The following is a 26,345-nucleotide window of genomic DNA, read 5'->3' as shown; positions in this document are numbered from 1 at the left end:
GCGCAGCGCCGCTCCATATAACAGCTGGGAGCCTGAGCAGCTCCGGAGCCCGAGCAACTCTAGCCCCTCCCTGCAGCGCGACGAAACTAGCTACCTGAATAAGAGTCCACCTCCGCCCGCTTGGGTCAGGGCGGAAATGAGGCCCTGCAGAGCCTGGCAAACAGAAGCCAAACCGCTTCAGAAGGAACTGGTGCAACAGATTAAAATCCCTGTAGGAAACACTGACCACACCACAAGGGTCCTGTAGATATCAAGAAGTGTAAGCTGGAACGAGGAGCTATCTGAACTGAGCCGAACCCACACTGACCGCAACAGCTCCAGAGAACTTCCTACATATATTTTTACTTTTTTTTTTTTTTTTCTTTCTTTCTTTGTTTTTTTTTTTTTTTTAAGCAGGGAAGGAAAAGAAAAAAAAAAAAAGAAAAAAAAATTTTTTTTTTTTTAGTTTTATTTTTTCTTTTTAATTTTTTCTCTTTTATTTTCCTTTAAAATTCGCTATTACTCCCCCATTACTCCTTAACATTCATTTTCATAAATTCTTACGATTTTTGTAGTTAGGGAAAATTTTTTTTCCTCTTTTTTTTCTCTTCTTCTTTTTTTTTTTTTCCCTTCTCCTCCTCTATTTTTAATTTTTCTTCTTCTCTTATTTCTTTTAAAGTCCTCTAGTACTCCTCTACTACTCCTTAATTATTCATTTTCAATACACTATAACCTTACAAAGAGGAGAGGAAAAAAGGAAAAAGAAGAAGAGAAGCCTTATTTTTAAACCGAACCTCATATATATTTCTAAAATTTTTTGGGGGGTGTTTTTGTTTTTAATATAGTATTTTTATGAGTCTAACCTATACTCTAGATTTTTAATTTTTGTTCTTCAGTATATGATATAAACCGTAAACATTTAAGAATCCAATATTCAGTTTCCATTTTTATTCAGGAGTGTGGTGATTATTCTCTCCCAATCTTGACTCTCTGTTTTCTACCTCAGAACACCTCTATTTCCTCCTTTCCCCTTCTCTTCCCAATTCAATTCTGTGAATCTTTGCTGGTGTCTGGGCTACGGAGAACACTCTAGGAACAGACGACTGCATAGATCTGTCTCTCTCCTCTTGAGTCCCCCTTTTTCTCCTCCTGCTCATCTCTATTTACCTCTTCCCTGTCCTCTTCTTCGTGTAACTCTGTGAACCTCTCTGGGAACCCCTAACAGGGGAGAATCTTTTCGCCATTAACCTAGAAGTTTTATTATCAGTGCTGTATAGTTGGAGAAGTCCTGAGACTACAGGAAGAATAAAACTGAAATCCAGAGGCAGGAGATTTAAGCCCAAAACCTGAGAACACCAGAAAACTCCTGACTACATGGAACTTTAAGTAATAAGAGACCGTCCAAAAGCCTTCATACCTACACTGAAACCAACCAACACCCAGGAGCCAACAAGTTTTAGAGCAAGACATATCACACAAATTCCCCAGGAACACAGGAACATAGCCCTGAAAGTCAACATACAGACTGCCCAAAGTCACACCTAACACATAGACCCATCTCAAAACTCATTACTGGGCACACCATTGCTCTTCAAAGAGAAGAAATCAAGTTCCACGCTCCAGAACACTGAAACAAGCTTCCCTAACCAGGAAACCTTGACAAGTCAACCGTCCAACCCTACCCACTGGGTAAAAACTCCACAATAAAAAGAAATCACAGACCTCCAGAATACAGAAAACCCACTCCAGACACAGCAATCTAAACAAGATGAAAAGGCAGAGAAATACCCAACAGGTAAAGGAACATGACAAGTGCCCACCAAGTCAAACAAAAGAGGAGGAGATAGGGAATCTATCTGAAAAAGAATTTAGAATAATGATAATAAAAATGATCCAAAATCTTGAAAACAAAATGGAGTTACAGATAAATAGCCTGGAGACAAAGATTGAAAAGATGCAAGAAATGTTTAATAAAGACCTAGAAGAAATAAAAGAGAGTCAATTAAAAATGAATAATGCAATGAATGAGATCAAAAACACTTTGGAGGGAACCAAGAGTAGAATAACGGAGACAGAAGATAGGATAAGCGAGGTAGAAGATAGAATGGTGGAAATAAATGAAGCAGAGAGGAAAAAAGAAAAAAGGATCAAAAGAAATGAGGACAACCTCAGGGACCTCTGGGACAATGTGAAACGCCCCAATATTCGAATCATAGGAGTCCCAGAAGAAGAAGACAAAAAGAAAGGCCACGAGAAAATACTCGAGGAGATAATAGCTGAAAACTTCCCTAAAATGGGGAAGGAAATAGCCACCCAAGTCCAAGAAACCCAGAGAGTCCCAAACAGGATAAACCCAAGGCGAAACACTCCAAGACACATAGTAATCAAATTAACAAAGATCAAACACAAAGAACAAATACTAAAAGCAGCAAGGGAGAAACAACAAATAACACACAAAGGGATTCCCATAAGGATAACAGCTGATCTATCAATAGAAACCCTCCAGGCCAGAAGGGAATGGCAGGACTTAATGAAAGTAATGAAAGAGAATAATCTACAACCTAGGTTACTGTACCCAGCAAGGATCTCATTCAGATATGAAGGAGAATTCAAAAGCTTTACAGACAAGCAAAAGCTGAGAGAATTCAGCACCACCACACCAGCTCTTCAACAAATGCTAAAGGATCTTCTCTAGACAGGAAATGCAGAAAGGGTGTATAAACGTGAACCCAAAACAACAAAGTAAATGGCAACGGGACCACACCTATCAATAATTACCTTAAATGTAAATGGGTTGAATGCCCCAACCAAAAGGCAAAGATTGGCTGAATGGATACAAAAACAAGACCCCTATATATGCTGCCTACAAGAGACCCACCTCAAAACCAGAGACACATACAGACTAAAAGTGAAGGGCTGGAAAAAAATATTTCACGCAAACGGAGACCAAAAGAAAGCAGGAGTCGCAATACTCATATCAGATAAAATAGACTTTCAAATAAAGGATGTGAAGAGAGACAAAGAAGGACACTACATAATGATCAAAGGATTAATCCAAGAAGAAGATATAACAATTATAAACATATATGCACCCAACATAGGAGCACCGCAATATGTACGGCAAACGCTAATGAGTATGAAAGAGGAAATTAATAGCAACACAATAATAGTGGGAGACTTTAATACCCCACTCACAACTGTGGATAGATCAACTAAACAGAAAATCAACAAGGAAACACAAACCTTAAATGATACAATGGACCAGCTAGACCTAATTGATATCTATAGGACATTTCACCCCAAAACAATCAATTTCACCTTTTTCTCAAGTGCACACGGAACCTTCTCCAGAATAGATCACATCCTGGGCCATAAATCTGGTCTTGGAAAATTCAGAAAAATTGAAATCATTCCAGTCATCTTTTCTGATCACAGTGCAGTAAGATTAGATCTCAATTCCAGGAAAAAAATTGTTAAAAATTCAAACATATGGAGGCTAAATAACACGCTTCTGAATAACCAACAAATCATAGAAGAAATCAAAAAAGAAATCAAAATATGTATAGAAATGAATGAAAATGAAAACACAACAACTCAAAACCTATGGGACACTGTAAAAGCAGTGCTAAGGGGAAGGTTCATAGCATTACAGGCTTACATCAAGAAACAAGAAAAAAGCCAAATAAATAACCTAACTCTACACCTAAAGCAGTTAGAGAAGGAAGAAATGAAGAACCCCAGGGTCAGCAGAAGGAAAGAAATCTTAAAAATTAGGGCAGAAATAAATGCAAAAGAAACTAAAGAGACCATAGCAAAAATCAACAAAGCTAAAAGCTGGTTTTTTGAAAAAATAAACAAAATTGACAAACCATTAGCAAGACTCATTAAGAAACAAAGAGAGAAGAACCAAATTAACAAAATAAGAAATGAAAAGGGTGAGATCACAACAGACAACACTGAAATACAAAGGATCATAAGAGACTACTACCAGCAGCTCTATGCCAATAAAATGGACAACTTGGATGAAATGGACAAATTCTTAGAAAAGTATAACTTTCCAAAACTGAACCAGGAAGAAATAGAAGATCTTAACAGAACCATCACAAGTAAGGAAATCGAAACTGTAATCAAAAATCTTCCAGGAAACAAAAGCCCAGGACCAGACGGCTTCACAGCTGAATTCTACCAAAAATTTAGAGAAGAGCTAACACCTATCTTACTCAAACTCTTCCAGAAAATTGCAGATGAAGGTAAACTTCCAAACTCATTCTATGAGGCCACCATCACCCTAATTCCAAAACCAGGCAAAGATGCCACAAAAAAAGAAAACTACAGGCCAATATCACTGATGAACATAGATGCAAAAATCCTTAACAAAATTCTAGCAAACAGAATCCAACAACATATTAAAAAAATCATACACCATGACCAAGTGGGCTTTATCCCAGGAATGCAAGGATTCTTTAATATCCGCAAGTCAATCAATGTAATACACCACATTAACAAATTGAAAGATAAAAACCATATGATTATCTCAATAGATGCAGAGAAAGCCTTTGACAAAATTCAACACCCATTTATGATTAAAACTCTCCAGAAAGCAGGAATAGAGGGAACATACCTCAACATAATAAAAGCTATATATGACAAACCCACAGCAAGCATCACCCTCAATGGTGAAAAATTGAAAGCATTTCCCCTGAAATCAGGAACAAGACAGGGGTGCCCACTCTCACCACTACTATTCAACATAGTCTTGGAAGTTTTGGCCACAGCAATCAGAGCAGAAAAAGAAGTAAAAGGAATCCAGATAGGAAAAGAAGAAGTGAAACTCTCGCTGTTTGCAGATGACATGATCCTCTACATAGCAAACCCTAAAGATTCTACCAGAAAATTACTAGAGCTAATCAACGAATATAGTAAAGTTGCAGGATATAAAATTAATACACAGAAATCCCTTGCATTTCTATACACTAACAATGAGAAAACAGAAAGAGAAATTAAGGAAACAATACCATTCACCATTGCAACAAAAAGAATAAAATACTTAGGAGTATATCTACCTAAAGAAACAAAAGACCTGTACATAGAAAACTATAAAACACTGATAAAAGAAATCAAAGAGGACACAAACAGATGGAGAAACATACCGTGTTCATGGATTGGAAGAATCAATATTGTCAAAATGGCTATTCTACCCAAAGCAATCTATAGATTCAATGCAATCCCTATCAAGCTACCAACGGTATTTTTCACAGAACTAGAACAAATAATTTCACAATTTGTATGGAAATACAGAAAACCACGAATAGCCAAAGTAATCTTGAGAAAGAAGAATGGAACTGGAGGAATCACCCTCCCTGACTTCAGACTCTACTACAAAGCCACAGTCATCAAGACAGTATGGTACTGGCACAAAGACAGAAATATAGATCAATGGAACAGAATAGAAAGCCCAGAGATAAATCCACGAACCTATGGACACCTTATCTTTGACAAAGGAGGCAAGGATATACAATGGAAAAAAGACAACCTCTTTAACAAGTGGTGCTGGGAAAACTGGTTAACCACTTGTGAAAGAATGAAACTAGAACACTTTCTAACACCATACACAAAAATAAACTCAAAATGGATTAAAGATCTAAATGTAAGACCAGAAACTATAAAACTCCTAGAGGAGAACATAGGCAAAACACTCTCTGACATAAATCTCAGCAGGATCCTCTATGACCCACCTCCCAGAATATTGGAAATAAAAGCAAAACTAAACAAATGGGACCTAATGAAACTTAAAAGCTTTTGCACTACAAAGGAAACTATAAGTAAGGTGAAAAGACAGCCCTCAGATTGGGAGAAAATAATAGCAAATGAAGAAACAGACAAAGGACTAATCTCAAAAATATACAAGCAACTCCTGCAGCTCAATTCCAGAAAAATAAATGACCCAATCAAAAAATGGGCCAAAGAACTAAACAGACATTTCTCCAAAGAAGACATACAGATGGCTAACAAACACATGAAAAGATGCTCAACATCACTCATTATTAGAGAAATGCAAATCAAAACCACAATGAGATACCATTACACGCCAGTCAGGATGGCTGCTATCCAAAAGTCTACAAGCAATAAATGCTGGAGAGGGTGTGGAGAAAAGGGAACCCTCTTACACTGTTGGTGGGAATGCAAACTAGTACAGCCACTATGGAAAACAGTGTGGAGATTTCTTAAAAAACTGGAAATAGAACTGCCATATGACCCAGCAATACCACTTCTGGGCATACACACCGAGGAAACCAGATCTGAAAGAGACACGTGCACCCCAATGTTCATCGCAGCACTGTTTATAATAGCCAGGACATGGAAGCAGCCTAGATGCCCATCCGCAGATGAATGGATAAGGAAGCTGTGGTACATATACACCATGGAATATTACTCAGCCATTAAAAAGAATTCATTTGAATCAGTTCTAATGAGATGGACGAAACTGGAGCCCATTATACAGAGTGAAGTAAGCCAGAAAGATAAAGATCATTACAGCATACTAACACATATATACGGAATTTAGAAAGATGGTAACGATAACCCTATATGCAAAACAGAAAAAGAAACACAGAAGTACAGAACAGACTTTTGAACTCGGTGGGAGAAGGTGAGGGTGGGATGTTTCAAAAGAACAGCATGTATATTATCTATGGTGAATCAGATCACTAGCCCAGGTGGGATGCATGAGACGAGTGCTCGGGCCTGGTGCACTGGGAGGACCCAGAGGAGTCGGGTGGAGAGGGAGGTGGGAGGGGGGATCGGGATGGGGAATACGTGTAACTCAATGGCTGATTCGTGTCAATGTAAGACAAAACCCACTGAAATGTTGTGAAGTAATTGGCCTCCAACTAATAAAATAAAATTTAAAAAAAAAAAAAAAAAGAGGCTCTTTAGTTCCTCTTTATTTTCTGACGTTAGAGTGGTGTCATCTGCATATCTGAGGTTGTTGATATTTCTCCTGGCAATCTTTATTCCAGCTTGTGATTCATCCAGCCTGCCATTTTGCATGATGTACCATGCAGAGAAGTTAAATAAGCAGAGTGACAATATACAGCCTTGACATACTCCTTTTCCAATTTTGAAAGTCTGTTGTTCCATGTTGATTCTAACTGTTGATTCTTGACTGGCTTACTGGTTTCTCAGAAGACAGGCAAGGTGGTCTGGTATTCCCATCTCTTTAAGAATTTTCCAGTTTGTTGTGATCCACACAGTCAAAGGCTTTAGAAAAGTCAATGAAGCAGATGATTTTCCTGGAATTCTCTTGCTCTCTCTGTGATCCAATGGATGTTGCCAATTTGATCTCTGGTTCCTCTGCCCTTTTAAAATTTAGCTTGTACATCTGTAATTTCTCAATTCAGGTAAAGCTGAAGTCTTGCTTGAAGGATTTTGAGCATTACCCTGCTAGCATGTAAAATGAATGCAATTTAGTTCACAAATTCCTAAGATGTCGATGCTCACTCTTGCCATCTCCTGCTTGACCATGTCCAATTTACTTTGATTCATGGACCTGACATTCCAGGTTTCTATGCAATATCGTTCTGTACAGCATCAGACTTTACTTCCAATACATTCACAACTGAGCATCATTTCCACTTTGGCCCAGTCTCTTCATTCTATCTGAAGCTATTTCTCCATTCTTCCCCAGTAGTCTGTTGGACACTTTCTGACCTGGGGAGCTCATCTGCTGGTGTCATATCTTTTTGCCTTTTCATACTATTCACGGGGTGCTCGAGGCAAGAATACTGGAGTAGTTTGCCATTCCCTCCTCTAGTAGACCACATTTTGTCAGAACTCTCCACTATGACCTGTCCATCTTGGGTGGCTCTGTATGGCAAACCCCTTTGCCATGACAAGGGTGTGATCCATGAAGGGGCTAGCACTCATGAGTCAATACTATTAGTAAGTTTCTAGCCAATAAGAGTTTCTACAAAAGCAGGGTTTACAGTGATTTAGACTCTGCTACTCGTCAGTTAGCAGAATCAAGAACTTCCCAGGTGGCGCTAATGGTAGAGAATCCGCCTGCCAATAAAGGAGGCACAAGAGACATGGGTTCGATCCCTGAATCAGGAATATTCCCTGGAGAAGGGAATGGCAACCCACTCCAGTATCTGTGCCTGTAACGTTCCATGGACAGAAGAACCTGGTGGGCTGTGGCCCTTAGGGTCTCAAAGAATCGGACACAGCCGAACAACTGAGCACAGCGAGCACAATCACCAGTCAGATACTAAGCCCTGGGTGGCACTGCAATGTCAAACTTGCCTAGATTAATCTACATCCCCCAGGATTCTCTTCCCTGCACGTTTCTGGTGACCAGGGCCACAGCTGATTGACAGCTGTCTGCACAGCAATTTCTCCTTACCTCACAGCACCTCTTTGCTATTTAAAAAACAAACATTATTTGAATACCCACTATGGGCTGAACACAGTGATGGGCGCATTCTGAATTAATCCTCACAGGAGCTATGTTGGCATCATCTCCAACCAACTATAAACACAAAAGCTGAGTCTGAGGGAGTTTATAGACCCTGACCAAGAAACAAATACCTGCAAAGTAGATTTCCTGAGTACAAATCTACTACAGCAGAGTTTGTTTTTGAACTATATTTTACCTCCAGCTAATATTTTCCTTGAAGATTAGACCAAATACCAGTTCTTCACTGATGCTATTAGTCATTCAGAATATATACACAGTGCAGTCTGGCAGATACCTAACTTGCATTCATATTTTTCCATCTTTTCACAATTGGTCATTTATTTCAAGGATCCAAAGTACTGACCTTTTTGAGTTTTCCTTTGGCCTATGGGTTTCTCTCTTTATATTTATCACAGTTCATGTCTTCTGAAGACCTTCTTCAAAACATTTGGTGTCCTGGTCAAAAACATTTGTTTCTAACATTGCTTCTTCATCTCTCTGATTTTCTGGTAAATTGTCATGTGTCTGGCTTGCATTTTAGTGAAGCTTACGTAAAATTTGCTGGGATTTGCGCTGAATAACAGTAACACCTTTTCATGTTGGCAGGAAACATTTTTACACTGGCAACACATCCACTCACTCTGGCCAGCTGCAGGCACAAGATTGATGGGCTAACCTTGAGAGCTGGGCTGCTATAAACTGAAACACGTTGCGACACGTCCCTGCGAGGACGACTCCTCCCCTCTGCTCACAAATTATCCCAGAAAGCACAGTATCATCCTTTCCCAGTCACACCTGGGAACTTGACACCGGCTGACACCTTTCTACTGTTTATTTCCAATGTCTCAATTTTCCACTCTTCTAAAGGGCTTAGTGTCATCTGAAAGCTTGGCACTTTCACTCTCTGCCCAGGGCGGCAGATCACTGATAAAAATGCTAAATAAAACCCATCTCAGAAAAAAAAAAAAAACCCATCTCAGTTCCAATCTCGACAGAAGGCTCACTATTTAAAGGACTCCATTCAAAGAAGTGCCTGTTTTCCCTCGCCCTTTGTTTCTTCTGTCTAAACTACTTCCTTCCCTTGGACAAAACACAACTCTTCCAGTTCCACAGGGTGTCTGAGCTGTGGCAGAGCAAGAGAGGGGAGTATGGGCTCAGGCATTTGGAAATTTAAATAAATCCTCTCCCATGTCTGCATCCTTGGTTAACCTACAAACCATGCCAGTACCGGCTGAAGAGCCAGACTTCTGTCTCTAAGCAGTGGTGTGACTATGTGCAAAGCCCCTTCATCTCCTTCATTTGTGCAATAAAGCAAGTGGCCTCTAGAATGTGTTGCATTTCACGTTTGGATATAAAACCATGACTCTGGGAAAGCATAATCTATCTTGATAGATAGCAAACTACTTTTTCAAATAAGCTATGTTTGCTTAAAATTTGGGTGGTTTCTTTTTTTTTTTGGCCCTACAGAACATTTGGTACCATTCTGATGGATGGAATCTTTTATGAGTAATCAGAGATGAGGCAGATATTGAAAGCAATAAAGAGGGAAAATCTGAAAGACTTGAGCCACATCTCCACCACATGAAGGACAGGAACATGTTATCTGGCACTCTGGAGTGATCTGACATAGAAACTTTTCAAACAGGGATGCAAGGAGAACGATACTCCCACATCCATCTGGACCATCTCCAGTTTCTGGTAGGTGGCTAAAGCATGAAGACAGCTGGACTCTGAGTGCCATAGATCCAGATGGGCCAATGCGGAGATACAGGTTGATCACAGTATTAAGAAGCACGCCAGTTATATAGAAAGTAGAAGTATGAGCGGTCACAACCTAAATGCCTACAGAGCCAGCAGGTCACATGAAGGAGTCCATACTGCACCACAGGGAGTCAGGGTAATGGGCAAACTGGATAGCACATGCCCACCTGCAAGGCATCCAAATCCAACTCTTTAAAAAATGGTCCAGGTACAACAAAACCCACCAGGAGACCAGAACCAGCTCTCACACTGCCAGTTCATCATCTCTGACTTCACAGGTACTGCTGCCCTCACGTTTCTCTGCTGACCCTTCAGGAGGAACTAACCCCCACTCTTGTTTCTCTAGTAAAGCTGGGGAGTCGGGGGACACGTGGACAGAAGTATTTCTCTGGCAGTGAAATGTAAAGGATTCAACTAATTTATGGATGAAATCTCCACTTATTAGTAATAAAACTCCTATTAGGGGAAAAAACCCCACAATCCTTTTTCAGAGAATGATAATAGAGCCCCCTTTATGGGGTTGTAGCCTGGTGGCTCAGACGGTAAAGAATCCGCCTACAATGTGGGAGACCTGGGTTTGATCCCTGGGTTGGGAAGACCCCCTGGAGGCGGGGCACGGCAACCCACTCCAGTATTCTTGCCTGGAGAATCCCCATGGACAGAGGAGCCTGGTGGGCTGCAGTCTGTGGGGTCACAAGGAGTCAGACACAACTGAGCGACTAAGCACACAGGTGAGGACCGAAAAAGAAAATACTGAAAATACTGCAATACCTCGCGCATAGATGCTAGCCACTCTCACGGTCCCTGCTATTAAATTCTGTCGAGTGACGGAATACCAACTACCTTCTTCCACAGAACCCCACAGAGGTATATTCTCAGGCCCTGCTGGCTAGGCTTGGAGGTCTTGTATTGGGTCAGAAAACAGCCAAAAAAGCACAAAATAGGACTCTATGCTTTCTAGATGCTGCTGTGGCTCGGGCACTGTGGGGCTCTTTAACATGGGAGTCCCGCACGCCTGCCACTTCCCTCCTCCCTCCCCACCCATTCTGCCCCAACTTAAGATTCCAAAACATCTACCCCACCGCCCCCCCCACCACCTCTCTCTCCCTGCAAGACTTTTTAAAAACCCCAGTATTGAAATTAACATACTCCTCCCAATCCCACACATTATCATGGTATCCCAACAAATCTGAGAAATACTTTTTAAGAAAGTGGATGCTTTAAAAAAGAAATCCATACAGCATAGCTGGCATGCTTTGACTCGACAAAACACCTCTTCTCATCGCTACTGTTTACCTTTCCCCTCTCTCCACCTCTCAGCTGAAGGTAAACGCTGTTAGATGGGATCACTGGGTTCTACTAGGCTTTTGAAAAAATTCGACATTCTAAAATTTTAATCCCTGCTCTATTATAAATCTTTATTACTCCATGAGTCAAATGTTGGATCTTTCCCAGTCTTCTGCAATGCAACTCTGATAAAGAACCATTTGGAATCAATGAATCAGTGAATAAACAAATGAATAAATGCATCTTTGAAGATCAGGGAATGCACAAAGCACAAAATTGTTACCCATGCTTAAGACACCAAGTTATTTCCAACCAGCTCAACAGAAACACATGATTTTGTTTGCTTTTGAGAATTTCAGAACAGATATCCAACACTAGTAAATACACATTAGCCATATGATTGAAAATGAGAATTTTAACAAAGAAACAACCAGATTGTATTTAAGTACTAACTTCATTTTATCTGGGTACACCTCATTGTTCCATTGCCTAAATTGCTATTCTCTACATATTCTTGCAAACGATATCTTTTTCCCCGAGAGGGGAAAGAGAAGGATAAAAAGGATATCCACACATGTGGAAGACTTGGTGTGATGAGGTAGGCGCTAAGGTGTGCTTTTGCTTTAATTAATAAAAGTCTAAACTTTGGAAAGGCATCCTCTTTACAGAAAAACGTAAGGAAATCCTAGTTGAGGACTGAGATAAGCTAATTGATCAGCTTCCCTAAAGGAAATTCGACTGATTTTAGAATATTAATGGCTCCCCCTACTCTGCAGGATTTTTCCAGTAAGTCAAGTCCTGGGGCAGAAATGGTTACCAAGACCTCCATTTTATTTGCATATTTTCATTCTGTTGTTGTTTAGTCATTAAATTGTATCTGACTCTTTGCGACCACATGGACTGCGGCACACCAGGCCTCCCTGTTCCACACTATCTGCCAGAGTGTGCATACAGTGTGAAAATTTTACTTTTGTTTGCCTATGGATTTCATTATTATTATTTACTCTTTCTCTTTGATCACACCCATAACAGCAGACTCAGATCCACCCAGCGAGTCACAAGGCAACAATAAAACAAGCAGAGATGAATGAACAGGGACGTAGGCAGCAGGCTGTCCTGGGCAGGACTAGCTAAAAAATTTGTGAAGTCTAGTGAAAAATGAAATGCGGGGTTCATTATTCAAAAATCATTAAGAATTTCTGGGACTTGCCCAGTGGTCCAGCGGTTAAGACTCCAAGCTTCCACTGCAGGGGGCACAGATTCAATTCCTGGTCAGGGAACTAAGATTCCACATGCTGCCTGGCACAGCCAAAAAAAAAAAAAAAATGAATCATTAAGAATTTCAAAAGAATAACAGCAGAGCACAAAGTCAAGTTCAGTACCTTTCTGAGTGTGGGGCCCCGTGCAAATAACTGCACAGGTCACAGGCCCACAAAGCTGGGCCAGGAAGACACTTACCAGGCTCCCCGTGATTCACGAAAAGAGCGAGAAAGCCTACGCCAGGAAGTAAATAACATGAGCAGTGTAAGCTTTACAGACAAACTCCAATTTCCAATAAATCAAATATGTGGAAATGAAATAAACGCCACTTGGAGATACAGCTCTTTCAGAAGCGAGAGGACATGTTGAGATCTTTTCATTATATACTCCCACTGACTAGCAAAGTGTCTAACGTGGAATGGGTGCTTAACACAAAGGTTGAAATAAAAAATAATGCAAATGGCAACTCACATTTTCATCAACTCATCTCCTTTGGGGAATCAATTCTTCTTGCCTTCAAGACGGCTGTTTGTGGCATACAGCCATTCTCCTCTCTCATCATCATACGTGATGTTGGCCACACAGTATAATGTTTGAGATTACATCTCAGTATCAACAGCATCTTAAAATATCTGGCAGAAACAATTTCATTCTCAATCGTCAGACAGAGAGAGAACAAGTTCTCATTCAGTGGCTGGAGCTGGCTAGGAGAAGGATTTGCCATTCTCAGCAAATTATATTATCCACAGGGAATTCATGCTGAATCTTAAGTCTGACTTGAAGGGAGTCCCTATTTCCCAGCCCACAGGTAAACTTTAAATAGCCATTAAAATGACATTTCAAAATAATAAAAGAACTCAGAGAACCGGAGGAACAAAATAAATGGTGTTGTAAAAGGAAATGGAAACGTTACCATAATTAGAGCTTTTAAAACAGACATTTTAAACACTGGTTGAACGCTGACTTGTTTACAATAGCACTCGAGGCAGATGGCAAGAGACTAAGGAGGAAACTTGAGGTATTTACAAGAAAGGTAAGGTGAAGAAAGCTTTTGTAAGGTCACTGGAACCACTTCTGGAAGCCTAGTTAAAAAACAAAAAAATTAAAACACCAGTTTGACCTTCACCGGGATGTAAAAAGTCTTCAGCGAATCTATCTTAAACATCAATAGAAATGCCAACAGCCCAAAACATGTAACTGGAAGAAAAGTGGGGTACTACTCCCCACCACCATTTAACATTGTAATACCATTGTAACTCCCTAGCCACTCACCATCACAACAGAAAATGCACTCACGCTCTTTATGGCACCTGAATAGTGCAGCTTTCGACGTGGCCATGTATTTCCAGTCGGTGGAATGACACGTTGTCCCATTAGTTCTTCCCAGACAAGGAATTGCATTTAACATTGTCGAATGCCCCCTACTAGTTCATAAAGAGATTAAGAATTTTTTTTCAAAACCTTTCTGGAAATAACTGCTAGGCAGTTTTACCAAGCAGACTAGCATGTAGCCTCATCGTCCAGTACTTTAGGGAAGGTGGGGGATGTACAGAAGAGTGCTATCAAGAGAAGAGCACCCCACAGAGGCTGAGAAGCACAGAAAATACAGAGGCTGCGCCCACTAGGTGGAGGGAGCCTGCAACAGGTCCCATCGACCTGGGGTTTCCACCAGATGTGCTACAAAGACGGCTCTTGGATGGCAGAGGAACTGTGCTGGCCACAGCGGTGGGCCTACTGTTTGGTCTAAACGACGCTCACCTCTAGGAGCGCAGACCACCCCACCTCCACGCCGGGCTACAAATGTGTCCTGGAAGAGAAGGAAAGGTTATCTGGCCTCCTTAGGACAATTAGAAGCCCCTTGCTGCTGAGTTGCTGAGTTGTGTCCAACTCTTTGTGACCCCTTGGATTTTAGCCTGCCAGGCTCCTCTGTCCTTGGGATTTTTCAGGCAAGAATACTGGAGAGGGTTGCTATTTTCCTCCTTCAGGGGATCTTCCCAACCCAGGGGTAGAACCCACATCTCCCATGTCTCCTGCATTGTAGGCAGATTCTTTACCCACTGAACCATCAGGGAAGCCCAGAAGGCCCTTAGCAATATGCAAATAGACCATTCAACAGGGATAATGCAAAGACAAACATGTTCTGATAATGGAAAAATGCCCCAGAATCGAAAATTTTAGAAATCATGCATGCAGTCAAGGAACTTCAACCTCGAAGCCAATTCACTCTTCAAAAATTACTTCTTCTCTTACAAAGTGTTCTCTTTAGTATTGAAAAAACTAAAGAGGGACTTCCTCACTGGAGGAAGACTTGGAAAAATCCCAGACCTAAACGAAAAGCAGTGATCTTGGCCAGCAGCTTTCTGGTTTCCCCTGGCTATTATTAAGGATCCTTCTGTTTGACTAAGAATTTCTCCACCTCTCACAAACCATCTTTTTTCATTCTGTGTCCAGAAAAGTCTGAACACCATGTGTTTATAATGAGCCTGTTGCTATGCACATCGTTAAAACACATTACAAAAATCTTTCCTTTGAGTCAGGAGGAGGGCAGAACGGGGGAAGATAAACTCCTAACCAGAGTCCCATTGCTGAACAGAAAAGCTGGCAAAAAGGCAGAAGAGAAGCCAAGCAAAATGGAAAAAATTATGGTGGTCCATCCTTGAGTCATTTTAACCAAAGGGGGGAAAACGAACATTTTTAAAGCCCCAAGGTAATGCATCTTACAGCTTGGAGAGAATTCTCTCCCTAATCTCTTTCATTTTCATGGTTTCATGACTCATCCTCCATCTGTCTCTTAATGTGTCCTCTTCACCAGCTTTTTCACACTTCTTCAAGAATATTAAGAGGTGTTTTTCCCCCTTTCATGAGTACTTCTGTGTGTATTCTCCTTCTGATAACTTTGGTCTTCTAGTCAATCACCACCTAAGTGTTGGTTCTGAACTGTTTCATCTGTGACTCCACCATAGCTATCTTGGCATTTTTCCCTCACTTAGGAAGAGGCTTGTTTTTGAAAAGTCATATCTGGGAGATGAGAGGAAATATGGTACATCAGAATTAAAGGGGAAGAAAACTGGGGCTTCTCTGCTGGTCCCGTGATTAAGAATCTGCCTGCCAATGCAGGGGACGCAGGTTCAATCCCTGGTTCGGGAAGATGCCACATGCCATGGAGCAAGTAAGCCCGTGGACCACAGTGACTGAGCCTGTGCTCTAGATCCCGGGAGCCACAACTACTGAAGCCCACACGCCCGAGAGCCCGTGGTCCACAAGAGAGGCCACCACAACGAGAAGCCCGCACGCTGCAACTAGAGAGGAGCCCCTGCTCGCCACAGCTAGAGAAAAAGCCCACACAGCAACAAAGACCCAGCACGGCAGAAAACAAATAAGTAAATTTTTTTTCCTGATTTTAAAAAACAGTGTCTCAATTTACTAGTTTAAGAAACTTTGATCATCTTAATAAAGCCAATCACCTTCTGAAACAGCATGCAATCAACATCCTTCTCCAATTTTTGTTGTATTGTTCCAAATACCATATTAACCCACAAGTTTTCAAGGGTAGAACTGTCTGAAGACGAGAAATGAAATACAGATAATGAAATATATATTAAATATATCTTCATTTCACCTCTATTTTTATATAGATTCACAGAGAGAGAATTCTAACTTCTTTGTTCTTATTCAGAGAAGAAACGGCTAATGTTATAGAACCTGTTTTACTCTCAAATAGAGGTATCCAAATCACTGCAAACATGTGTTACGTGAAAACAAGTGTGGTGGGCTCCAGACAAAGGCTTATTTTTGAAGCACAGATGGTTGAATGGTTGCCTCCTCCAAAGGGTTGCCCGCAATGAAAGACAGATCTCTAGTTCTAATCTATGCAAACATCTTACTGTGCAGGGCATCACAAAGACTAGCTGTGCTGTGTCAAAGCTGCGGATCCCAGGTGCTCTCAGAAGCCCAAGTCCATCTGCACCTGAGACGCCTGGTCACTCAGGAAACAGGGACTGACTGGAGAGCCGGTCACTAACCGACTCCTCGTGAATGCTGCTGGGGCCTTCGGTGAAACAGTCCTCTGGGATCCCCCCCCACCACTGCTTCTCCTGGGCCACTCTGCCTGGAAGACAGTTTCAATATTCAGTGCAGACCCCAGATGCTTCTAAAACCTCCCAAGAAGGTTCATATTCCCAAGGGCTCCTAATGACTGTTAGTATTACAGCTCTCTTCCACTTGAATTCAGCTCATCTGTTCACCTCTAACATCAAACTCAGAAATCCTGAACACTCCAAAATGTTCTTCTGTCTGAACCAGGCCTCCTTTGCACTCTGGTCTATATGTACAAAACTAAGGGTGAGTCTCAGTGAGCCAAATCTGGGTCATAGTTGGTGGCCCTCAACCTTCCCAAGTATATATATATTCCTTTTATCTCTTCTTTTTCTTTTTCTTGGTCACACTGTGTGGCTTATGGAATTGTAGTTCCCAACCAGGGATGGAGCCCAGGGCCCCCACAGTGAGAGCACCAGCCCTGAGCCCTGAACCCTGATGGAATTCCCTGCTTTTTTTCTTGTCTTTATCCCTCTATCAATGTTCCTTTATTTATTTACAACACTTTTCTCTCTTGTTTCTCCACCTCTCCAGCAAAAGTCTTTGACCTGCTCTGACACCCCTTGGCACATTTCAGTTTTCGAGCCCTTTGGGACAACAAAAAATTCCTGCATTGCTGGTGCATGGGGGTGGGGAGGGGAGTACCAAAAAACTCCTCATGCAAACCCAGCTCCTAATTACAAATATCCTTTCCCACAGAGAGAAGGTTATATCTGAAATTTACATAGGTTAGTTCCAGAGTTTAAGTCTAAAAAAATGTCCTTCAAAGTTCTGAATTATTTTCAGTTAGTTTTTCTGATCAAACAATAGTAAGAGTCTGCTTCAAACTCCTGTGTTGAGAAACACTTCTTTCCTTCCTTATCAAACCCCTTACATGAACCAACATAACCAAGCAAAAAGAAAGTCAAAAGTTCCTACTCTATACCTCAAGTTTTGAGATTTAAACATGTTTTGTTTCAGCTTACATAGGCAAATACTGACAATCAAATAATGCAGCATTAAGTTTACTTATCTAGAAAATCTAAAACTGTAAAGAGCTTTAGAGGTTAACTAATTTATTGAATCCCAAGTCTGGATGAACATCAGAATTACCTGAGGAATATTTTTTATTTTAAACAACACATCCTTGTGATCCCCAGCCTGAGACATTCAAGTTCAGGCTTCTGGTGCAGTCCTAGAATCCGTATTTCAAATAAATGCTTTGGGTTAATTATGATCCAGCAAGCCCTGGTCTGAGAACCAATGATGATTCCAACATCCCATCCAATATGGCAGTCTCCTCTTCAAGACACCACACAGGCTATTCACTCTGAGCTACAGCAATTCCAGAGACCAAGGAGCCTGCTCTTTTGTAGGTCTGCTTGTTCGACTTTTATGTGGTTTTAATTATTAGAAACTCTGTTCTTATGTCAAGCCAAATAACCAAAGTCTTTCAACTCCTTGAACTTCATTGTTACTGACCCTAATTTTGTTCTCGAGAACTGACTCAGAGTTCCCTCCCCATGAGAGTCCAAAGGCAGCTACTGTACCCTTGCAAGTCTTCATCTTTCTAAGCTTAAACAATCTTTTGTTTTTTTAACTTCATAAAGCGTAATTTCTGAGTCTCTCACCACTTCAACTGCTCTTCCTAAACAGACATTACGGAATAAATCTGTCTAGAGGAACACCACTTCATTTTCTTTTTTCTTAGAGGCTGAACTTTTCTCAGTATGCATTAATTGATAGTCCATGTTTCACCCTTGGCACTCATGGTTTTGCATTTAAAGGTCCAAGAGCTATGAAGCAGCAAGTATTTATTAACCTAATGTTGTGTTCCTGACACTGTGTAAAGTACTCAAGAAGGATCCAAAAGCTGGAGGAAATCATCTTGATCTGATTTGACTTGAGGAGATTTGAGGAGATAATTTCTTGGACAGAAAGGACTTAAATGAAATCACTCAAAAACAGCACACAAGGGTACATAATCAAGTGCTTCAAACGAACGACGCCTGAAAGACCGATGCAGGTTCCCTGGGTCAGCCAGCTCCCTCAGAGCCTCTGTTTTATAGAAACACCACCTATGTAACAATAGTTTGGATTAAAAAAAGAAGAAGATGGACACTGTCCCCTTAAAATGCAAATAAAAATTTCAACTGCATCCTTCTTTCAGAAACTGAAAATCTAAGAAATGACACATATAATAATCAAGTAGCATACTGTTCCTTCCAGCCCAGATGTCACGGGCATGGCTTCCAAAGCACTTTGAATGCCATGATCTGAGTAAAAGGCTTCTAAGTGGAGAGTTTATGCAGTTTTCTTCATTACTGGAAATAACCGTTTGATAAAACACCCCCCACCACACACACACACCTGCATATTTTAACGAACATCAATAAAAACGTACTCATTTCATTCACAGAGCTGCGGACTAATCAGATCATTCCAGACTTAGACGCAAATCCCTCACTTTACAGATGGGGAAGAAATACCATTTCAAAGGCCGCACAGTTTCTCCCAGGTAAAGCAGCCAATGAGCAAGAGGGTGGGGCAATCCCCAGGTCTCTCTGCCTCCTGGCTTCCTGTTTCTTTGCATTAAACCTACCAAACCAAAACTCTTACCCAGTCTGAGCTTTCCTCAACTCTACTCCCATCTTCAGTGACCTTCTCAATCCTCAAATGCAAAGTCGGACGATGCATTTTGTTTGGAGACATTTAGAGGGAAGGAGGGGACCAAACAGCATTAGGTGGTTAATTACTTTTTTTAAATTAAATTCTAGCATATCTATTTTACTCACAGTCTCCAACTAATATTTCTATGCTTTGAGACACAAAATTCTACCTGTCTCAGGATCACTGCTACCTCACAAGCAGAAGGAACCACTGGCATGAGCTACACGGATTCAAACAAGAATTCTAAAGCTGCAAAGTGACTGGTAACCAATCCCCACCTACCTCAGCCTCTCCTCCACTACACACACACACACACACACCCCTCAATCAACCAGCTCATCTACTTCCTCTGAAGCCTGGCAGTCCACACCCTTACTTGGAGCACGGAGAAAAACCTGCACCTACCTTGTGGCTTCTTGCTGAAGCCATGACACATTTGGCACATAGAACATGACTCCAAAGAAAAGCAGAGGCTCATTAGCGAATTTGTCCAGATGTTTCTTCAGAGGTTTCTCCAGCTCCACCCATCGTGCTTGCTGGCTCTTGCTGAGAAACCAAAGGCCAAAGTAGTGTGTCTAGGTAAAAAGACAAGACAGCATCAGTTCAGGCCTCCTAAGGGGCATCCTGAGACCACACAGGAAATATGACTCCAGCGTCTAACCTCACCTTTGGTCCCCCAGCCTGGACACATGGATCCAGCTTCTACTTTGGAACCAGAGGCACACAGTCCTGTAAACCAGCCCGAGTCTCCAGATGTCAATGTTCCTACCCACGCCCGCTACTTGCACACGTGGGTACAGATGCACCCCTGTTAGGTAAGGGCAGTGGTGGATACAGCGTGGAGACCATGCGGGCTTATTCTAAGGTCTCGAGGCTGACTTCCCTGTGCGTTCGGAACGCCTCGTGATCTCACATGGAGCTCGCCGGCAGAGGCAGACACAGCTACTGCACCTGCTGCAAAGTAAACTCCTGCTCAGCTCCGGAGATGAACCCTTCTGCCTATGTCAAGTGTCCGCAGCGTAGAGTATTTTCATAGGGTACCTGATCTGAACAGAAAATGGATTCACTCTGAGCTTTAATGAAGTACTTTAAAAAACATTGGCCTCGACCACTTCATTATACATGAACTGCAGCGAGTCTCTCCCCCATATTAAGCTGGAGAGTGGAAGGAGTCGCTCTTCGCAGCTGCCACAGGAGCCCCCAGTGGCTGTTCTTGGCAGATTAGTGGGGGGGATTTGATAGATGAAAGTGAGGTTTTTCACCCTTGGACTTGAAGCCTCACAACTGGCTGAGTTTTGAACAACGTGCTAAATGATTAAAACAGGTACTTTTATGCATCCAATCCTGTCTTTATATTAATTCATGCTAGGATTTCAGGATTAGCATAGCAGTCAACCAAAAAAAAAAAAAAATAGATCACTGCTTTTGAAGCATTCTTTTATATTTCAATTATAGCCTAGAATGGTTTACAGCACACCTGGAAATCTGCCTTCAAAGGCATGATTTCATTACAATGTTTAATTTCCAAAGGCATTTTTGTGCCCAAGTTCCCACTACAGCTGGCTGCACCCTCAACGATACAGTACATCAATCCCCGTCACCACACCACCAAAATGTGTAATCAAGTCTTGACTCTGAGTTTACTAGAAAACCAGACATATCCTTCCCTATATAAAACTGCAGATCTAAATATTCTAAAGGATATTTTTAAATGTGTGAGCTTTCAGATGGGACCGTTTCCTCCACGATATTTCACAGGGCAAGTCCACACCAGAAATTTATGCATTTCTCAAGCAACAAAATGCCAACAAACAGAATCAAGGCTATATTTCTATTTAAAACTTAGGCCAACTTGCTTGAGTGAATTCTGACCCTATTGTTCATTTCCCAGCTCCAGCGAGTCCATTAGTTGTTCCAGTGTGACTGATGATATAGAAGAAATGAAATGTGGCTGAGGGGAAAGAAAATAGGCAAAAAAAAAAAAAAAAAGAAAAGAAAATAGGCTTTGACGTCAGTTCATCTCCCAGCTTCTGCACTCGCTGTCTCCGTAACTGTATGAGTGATGGAGCCTCCCAGAGTCTTGGAGCTTTCTCCTCTGTGAAATGGGGGTGGTGATTACCCTCAACGGCCACAGGTTGTTAGGGGCATAAATGAGATAAAGTCCATTCACCATGTGCGTGGCCCACCTTACGTAACTACCTCACAAATGGAACTTTCTGTTGCAGCTATGCATCATCACGATCATCAGCCTCAGTAAAAAAAAAAAAAGCAGACAAGCCTCAAGCATCTTTGTCATCAGCTGCTATTGGTATCCCTGTCAACCACAGAATCAGAAAACAGAAGTTATCTGGAAATAAAAGAGAACAGGCAGGCAAAAGCAGAAGCTGGAAGGTCTATGAGTAACATAAAAATCTAAAAAGTATAAGGAAAAACTTCACAAAGCAGTGTCTCCCCAAAGAGTTTCTTTAAGAGTCTCATTAAAGGTGTTTATGGGACACTGGACTATCACTCTGAAGCTTTCCGAGGGGATCTATCATGTGGGCTTAGGTTAGCCTGAAAATGAGGCAATCCGGGGACTTAATTTAATAAACCATCTGAAAAAGATCCAATGCAGTTCTGCATTGCACCGAATTCCTTCACGGAGCACAGTGCCGTATAAGGGTATTCCACCGTATTTTGGATAACTAGGAGTGAGTCTGTATATGATAAATGAGGTAATATATGTAAGCAGTGATGGGCTATGTGATAATTATTTTACTTGGAAAAGAGCCCTTTTGTAAGCCTGGGTGGAGAAAGTGAGGGCAAACTTTGCAATTGCTTAGCAGGCCAACCACGATTTATCACCTTTCATTAAAAGCAGTCTTGACATTTGGAGGTATGATTTTACGGTCCCTACTTCACTCAAACTGTAACATTCACTCAAATTAGTAGCACTTAAACTATAAAGGGTCCACAATAGCTGCATAAACATTCTATAATTGATTTTGCAAAAAAAAAAAAAACCAAGGTAACTTTTACTTCTCCTGTGCTTTAAAGGCCAGTATTTTAAGTTTCCTTTTCTCCTTCCCACCCAATCATTAAACCAGACCTGATCTCTGCTCTTCAAAAAAAAAAAAAAGGAAAGAAAAAACACCCTCAGAAAGTATTCCATGGAACACACATATACACACAGATGCATGCATACACACATGCATACACAGAAAAGTAAGGTGATGAGGTATAAGAGAATCATGGTGTGAAAATTGTCTTGAGCTATAATTAATAGTACAGAATTCCAAATAACAAGGCTAACTACTTTTAATGTCAAAACCTAATTCATGGTATAAGTTACTTTTGCTGCTGCAATACAACCTTTTCCACAAAACACAGGGTATTTCTGGGTGACTCACATGCATTTATCCAATGAAACAATTATTTAACTACTCAAGAAATGGGATTACAGTGCAGGAGAAGCAGATAACCTGCAGGACAGAGTTTCTACCTGCTATGGCCAGAATGACCTAGTTTTAGAAGTGCTGAGCTTGGTTATCCACCCCATCTGCACACTATTTGGTAAAGCTCTGCTCCAAGTAAGGTTCCCATTCCCACCTCATCCCTCCCTCTTCTCCCTCTGTCATATGCCTGCTCTGGAGTGCTCGACAGAGGAGAAAGGCCCTGTCTCCTCTCATTACCCTGCTCTACGCAAGTTCACAAGGCTGCACGCTCATAAGACTCAGCCACGTCTCACAGTGCGTCACAAGAAATAGAACCAGAACCTCACCTCTCACTTAAACTAACATGTGCACCAGTGAACTTTCTGTGTATCATCCAAGGGGCCATTAATCCCATCCAGCCTACCTGAGGCCACACCAGGCCTGTGCATAAGCCACCTGCCAATTTCAACTCCAGCTGAATTCTGAAAGCTGAGCTCCTCTGCTAAACACAGCCACGTGGCTGAAGAAAATGTGGTGGATTCCAAACAGAAACCCCCTCCTCCATGACCGAAAGGATTCTACCACATTGGCCAAGTAAAATGCCTGAGACACTTGCTGGGTTTATCTCCAAAGCACCAAACATAAGCCAGGTCCATCTAAGCCTCACAATACCTCTGTGTGAGCTCTAAATCCCATTTTATTTCCCTAGTTTTCTTGAGGAAAAAAAACAGCTCTGGTGCCGTGAATTCTGCAATGAGTTCACTGCAGATAAGAAAAAGAAGACAGAAAAACCAGTTCCCAGAGAGAAGAACCACACTCTCTAAATCAACTGCTAAAAATGCACGACTAAAATAACAATGGGAGAAGAGTCACCCTAAACTGTCATTTTCATATGAGTAGCTTCCTGGTTTATTTGGTTTGGAGTTTTGCATTTTAACAGGAAAGCATAAGTGTATGTGAGCCCACAAAAAATAGGTTTCTTCAGTGGCAGACTGGCCTGTAAATCCGCCAGCGTGAAAGTGAGATCCTTCTTGTGGGATCATCAAAAGACTGTAGTGAAGAAGGCCTTTAAAAACAATTTGAGATGTTTCTGATTTGCGGTCCATTTATCTGTAAAAATGGTATTATCCCCCACAGTAGCTATTAATAAGGGTAAGGTTTGTTTCTTTTTTTTTTAGGGTTTTTGTTTTTCTAGTTTTGTGACCAACAGCACAGCTTAAATGCTGTTTATAAGGGTTACAGACACAGTCTTGGCAATTACTAGGGACCAGGGATTAAATCCAATGATCTTATCTCAAGCATTTTGAAGAGGTAATCATCCAGAAGCAAAAGTTTAAAATACCTTGCATTAGGTTGTAAGGGTTTCTCTGTAGGAGCGTATAGTTCGGTTGTAAATTAAGAAGCAGAGAGGTTGAGATGCCTCCACATAAAATATAGAGGAATTACACACAAGCATTCAAACCTTCACTGAGGTATGGAAAATAGTTCAAAAGATGACTGGATGTAGACTCTGAAATAGTTCACGCAATTACATTCCAACGGCTTTGGAAAATAAACCAGCATACATCAGTTGGATAATTGCAAAAAACAACTTCTGCGCAATCAACCTCTACTCTGGAAGTCTGGGATTTCTACAACTGACACGTCTATAATTAACAACTGCACCATCTTCATTTTCCTAGGCAATCTCTTCGTAAAAGTACAGGAAAAGAAATTGCAGAGTAACACAGACCCAAGCAGCAAATCTCATAGCCAAGAAAAATCCCTCCTTCGGAGGCTATACCACTCACTTGGAATACACAAAAAGATGAAGACCAGGGGATTGCCTCACCAATAATCTGTCTATCTAGAAAAGAGACACTGGTGCCAATTTACCTTACAGAATTGACATAAAGCTAATAAGATTTCACATTATAATCTTTACAAAGACAAAACACAGTACAAAATTCAGAAATCTCCCCAGCAGCCTACTCTTCAATCGTTTCTTAATCTTGGTTGACTATTTTAGTCCTCTGCAAATACAAACACATCTAGATGTGTTTAAGCTGGCTATAAAACACAGCAAATTCCACTATTATCTCACAGGGCCAGGGAATGAGGTGTTCGAGTACTCCCATTATCACAGATAAATTTCCAATTCCCAAAAGATTAACATAAAATCAAGCCATAGCAATGTCTTTAATGTAGGTTAGCTTCACTTTGATGAAAGGAAATGCATGTTAAGACACTGTACTCTAGCCATTATGAAAATAGCAAAATGTGAGACACTTCTACCATAGCTACTAGCTTAGGATAAATCAGCTTTCAGTAAAGATGAAAATATAAATCTGTAAAAGAAAAGGGGGATAACTTAGAGGACAATCACCAACCCTATGAAATGGTTATGGATTTTTTTTTAGACTCCTTTAAAAACCAGGACTCTTAGTCCAACCTTAGAAGAGACCTAAGAGTTATCAAATCCATCTTCCACAAAGTGCTGGATTTCCTATTAAAAAGTTATCTATCTTGAATAGAATATGGCCAAGAAGAGCAGTCTCAGGTGCTTTTGTTATTTATCCCTCTTTCATTTATTATATTTTAATTAAAGTGAAAGTGAAGTCACTCAGTCATGTCCGACTTTTTGAGACCCTGTGGACTGTAGCCCTACCAGGCTCCTCCGTCCATGGGACTCTCCAGGTAAGAATACTGGAGTGGGTTGCCATTTCCTTCTCCAGAGGATCTTTCCGACCCAGGGATCAAACCCAGATTTCCCGCATTGCAGGCAGATGCTTTACCCTCTGAGCCACCAGGGGAAAAGTACAGTCAATTCTCTATCATATGCAAAATAGACAGCCAATGGGAACCTGCTGTTTGGCACAGCTCAGGGCTCTGTGACAACCGAGATGGGTGGGATGAGGCTGGGGGCAGGAGAGAGGTCCAAGAGGGAGGGGATATATACACATATACACACACATAGCAGATTCACTTCATTGTACAGCAGAAACTAACACAAAATTATAAAGCAATTATATTCCAACTAAAAAAAAAACTCTGAAAAAATGTAGAGTCAAGATTATTCCTAAAGGAAGAATTCCAGCATATTTTTACATTTTATTGGAGTTATTTATATTCCTTATTACTATTAAAGTGGTCTCCTTGCTTTTCTTAGAACAGCAGTATTTAGCAGAAATATAATGGGAGCCATATACTGAATTAAAAATTTTCCAGTAGCTACATTAAAAAGTACAAAGAAGTAAAATTCAAATGTCAATAAATTTTATTTAAAATGGTCATTCAAAATTTTATGCTTTTAACATGCAACTTCTTCCCTGAATCTTTCCTGGGTTGGGAAAATCCCCTGGAGGAAGAAATGGCAACCCACTCCAGTATCCTGACTTGGAAAATCTCATGGACAGAGTAGCCAGGTGGGCTGCAGTACATGGGGTCGCAAAGAGTCGGGCACGACT

At 41.0% G+C, this 26,345-nt stretch overlaps 1 protein-coding gene across 2 annotated transcripts in view; it reads right to left on the bottom strand.

Annotated features, from left to right (window-relative positions):
• The window catches only part of PTPN14 (protein tyrosine phosphatase non-receptor type 14), a 192,975-nt gene that overhangs the window by 89,585 nt on the left and 77,045 nt on the right, over positions 1-26,345 (bottom strand). For both annotated transcript variants that reach the window (XM_065936217.1, XM_065936218.1), the window contains exon 3: positions 19,892-20,061. In XM_065936217.1, the coding sequence (XP_065792289.1) occupies positions 19,892-20,061 (170 nt within the window). The remainder of the gene's footprint in view (positions 1-19,891; positions 20,062-26,345) is intronic.

The sequence above is a fragment of the Muntiacus reevesi genome, chromosome 5, assembly GCF_963930625.1.
Source record: "Muntiacus reevesi chromosome 5, mMunRee1.1, whole genome shotgun sequence".
Classification (NCBI taxonomy): Eukaryota; Metazoa; Chordata; class Mammalia; order Artiodactyla; family Cervidae; genus Muntiacus; species Muntiacus reevesi.
This window is presented reverse-complemented; position numbering and strand designations above follow the sequence as displayed.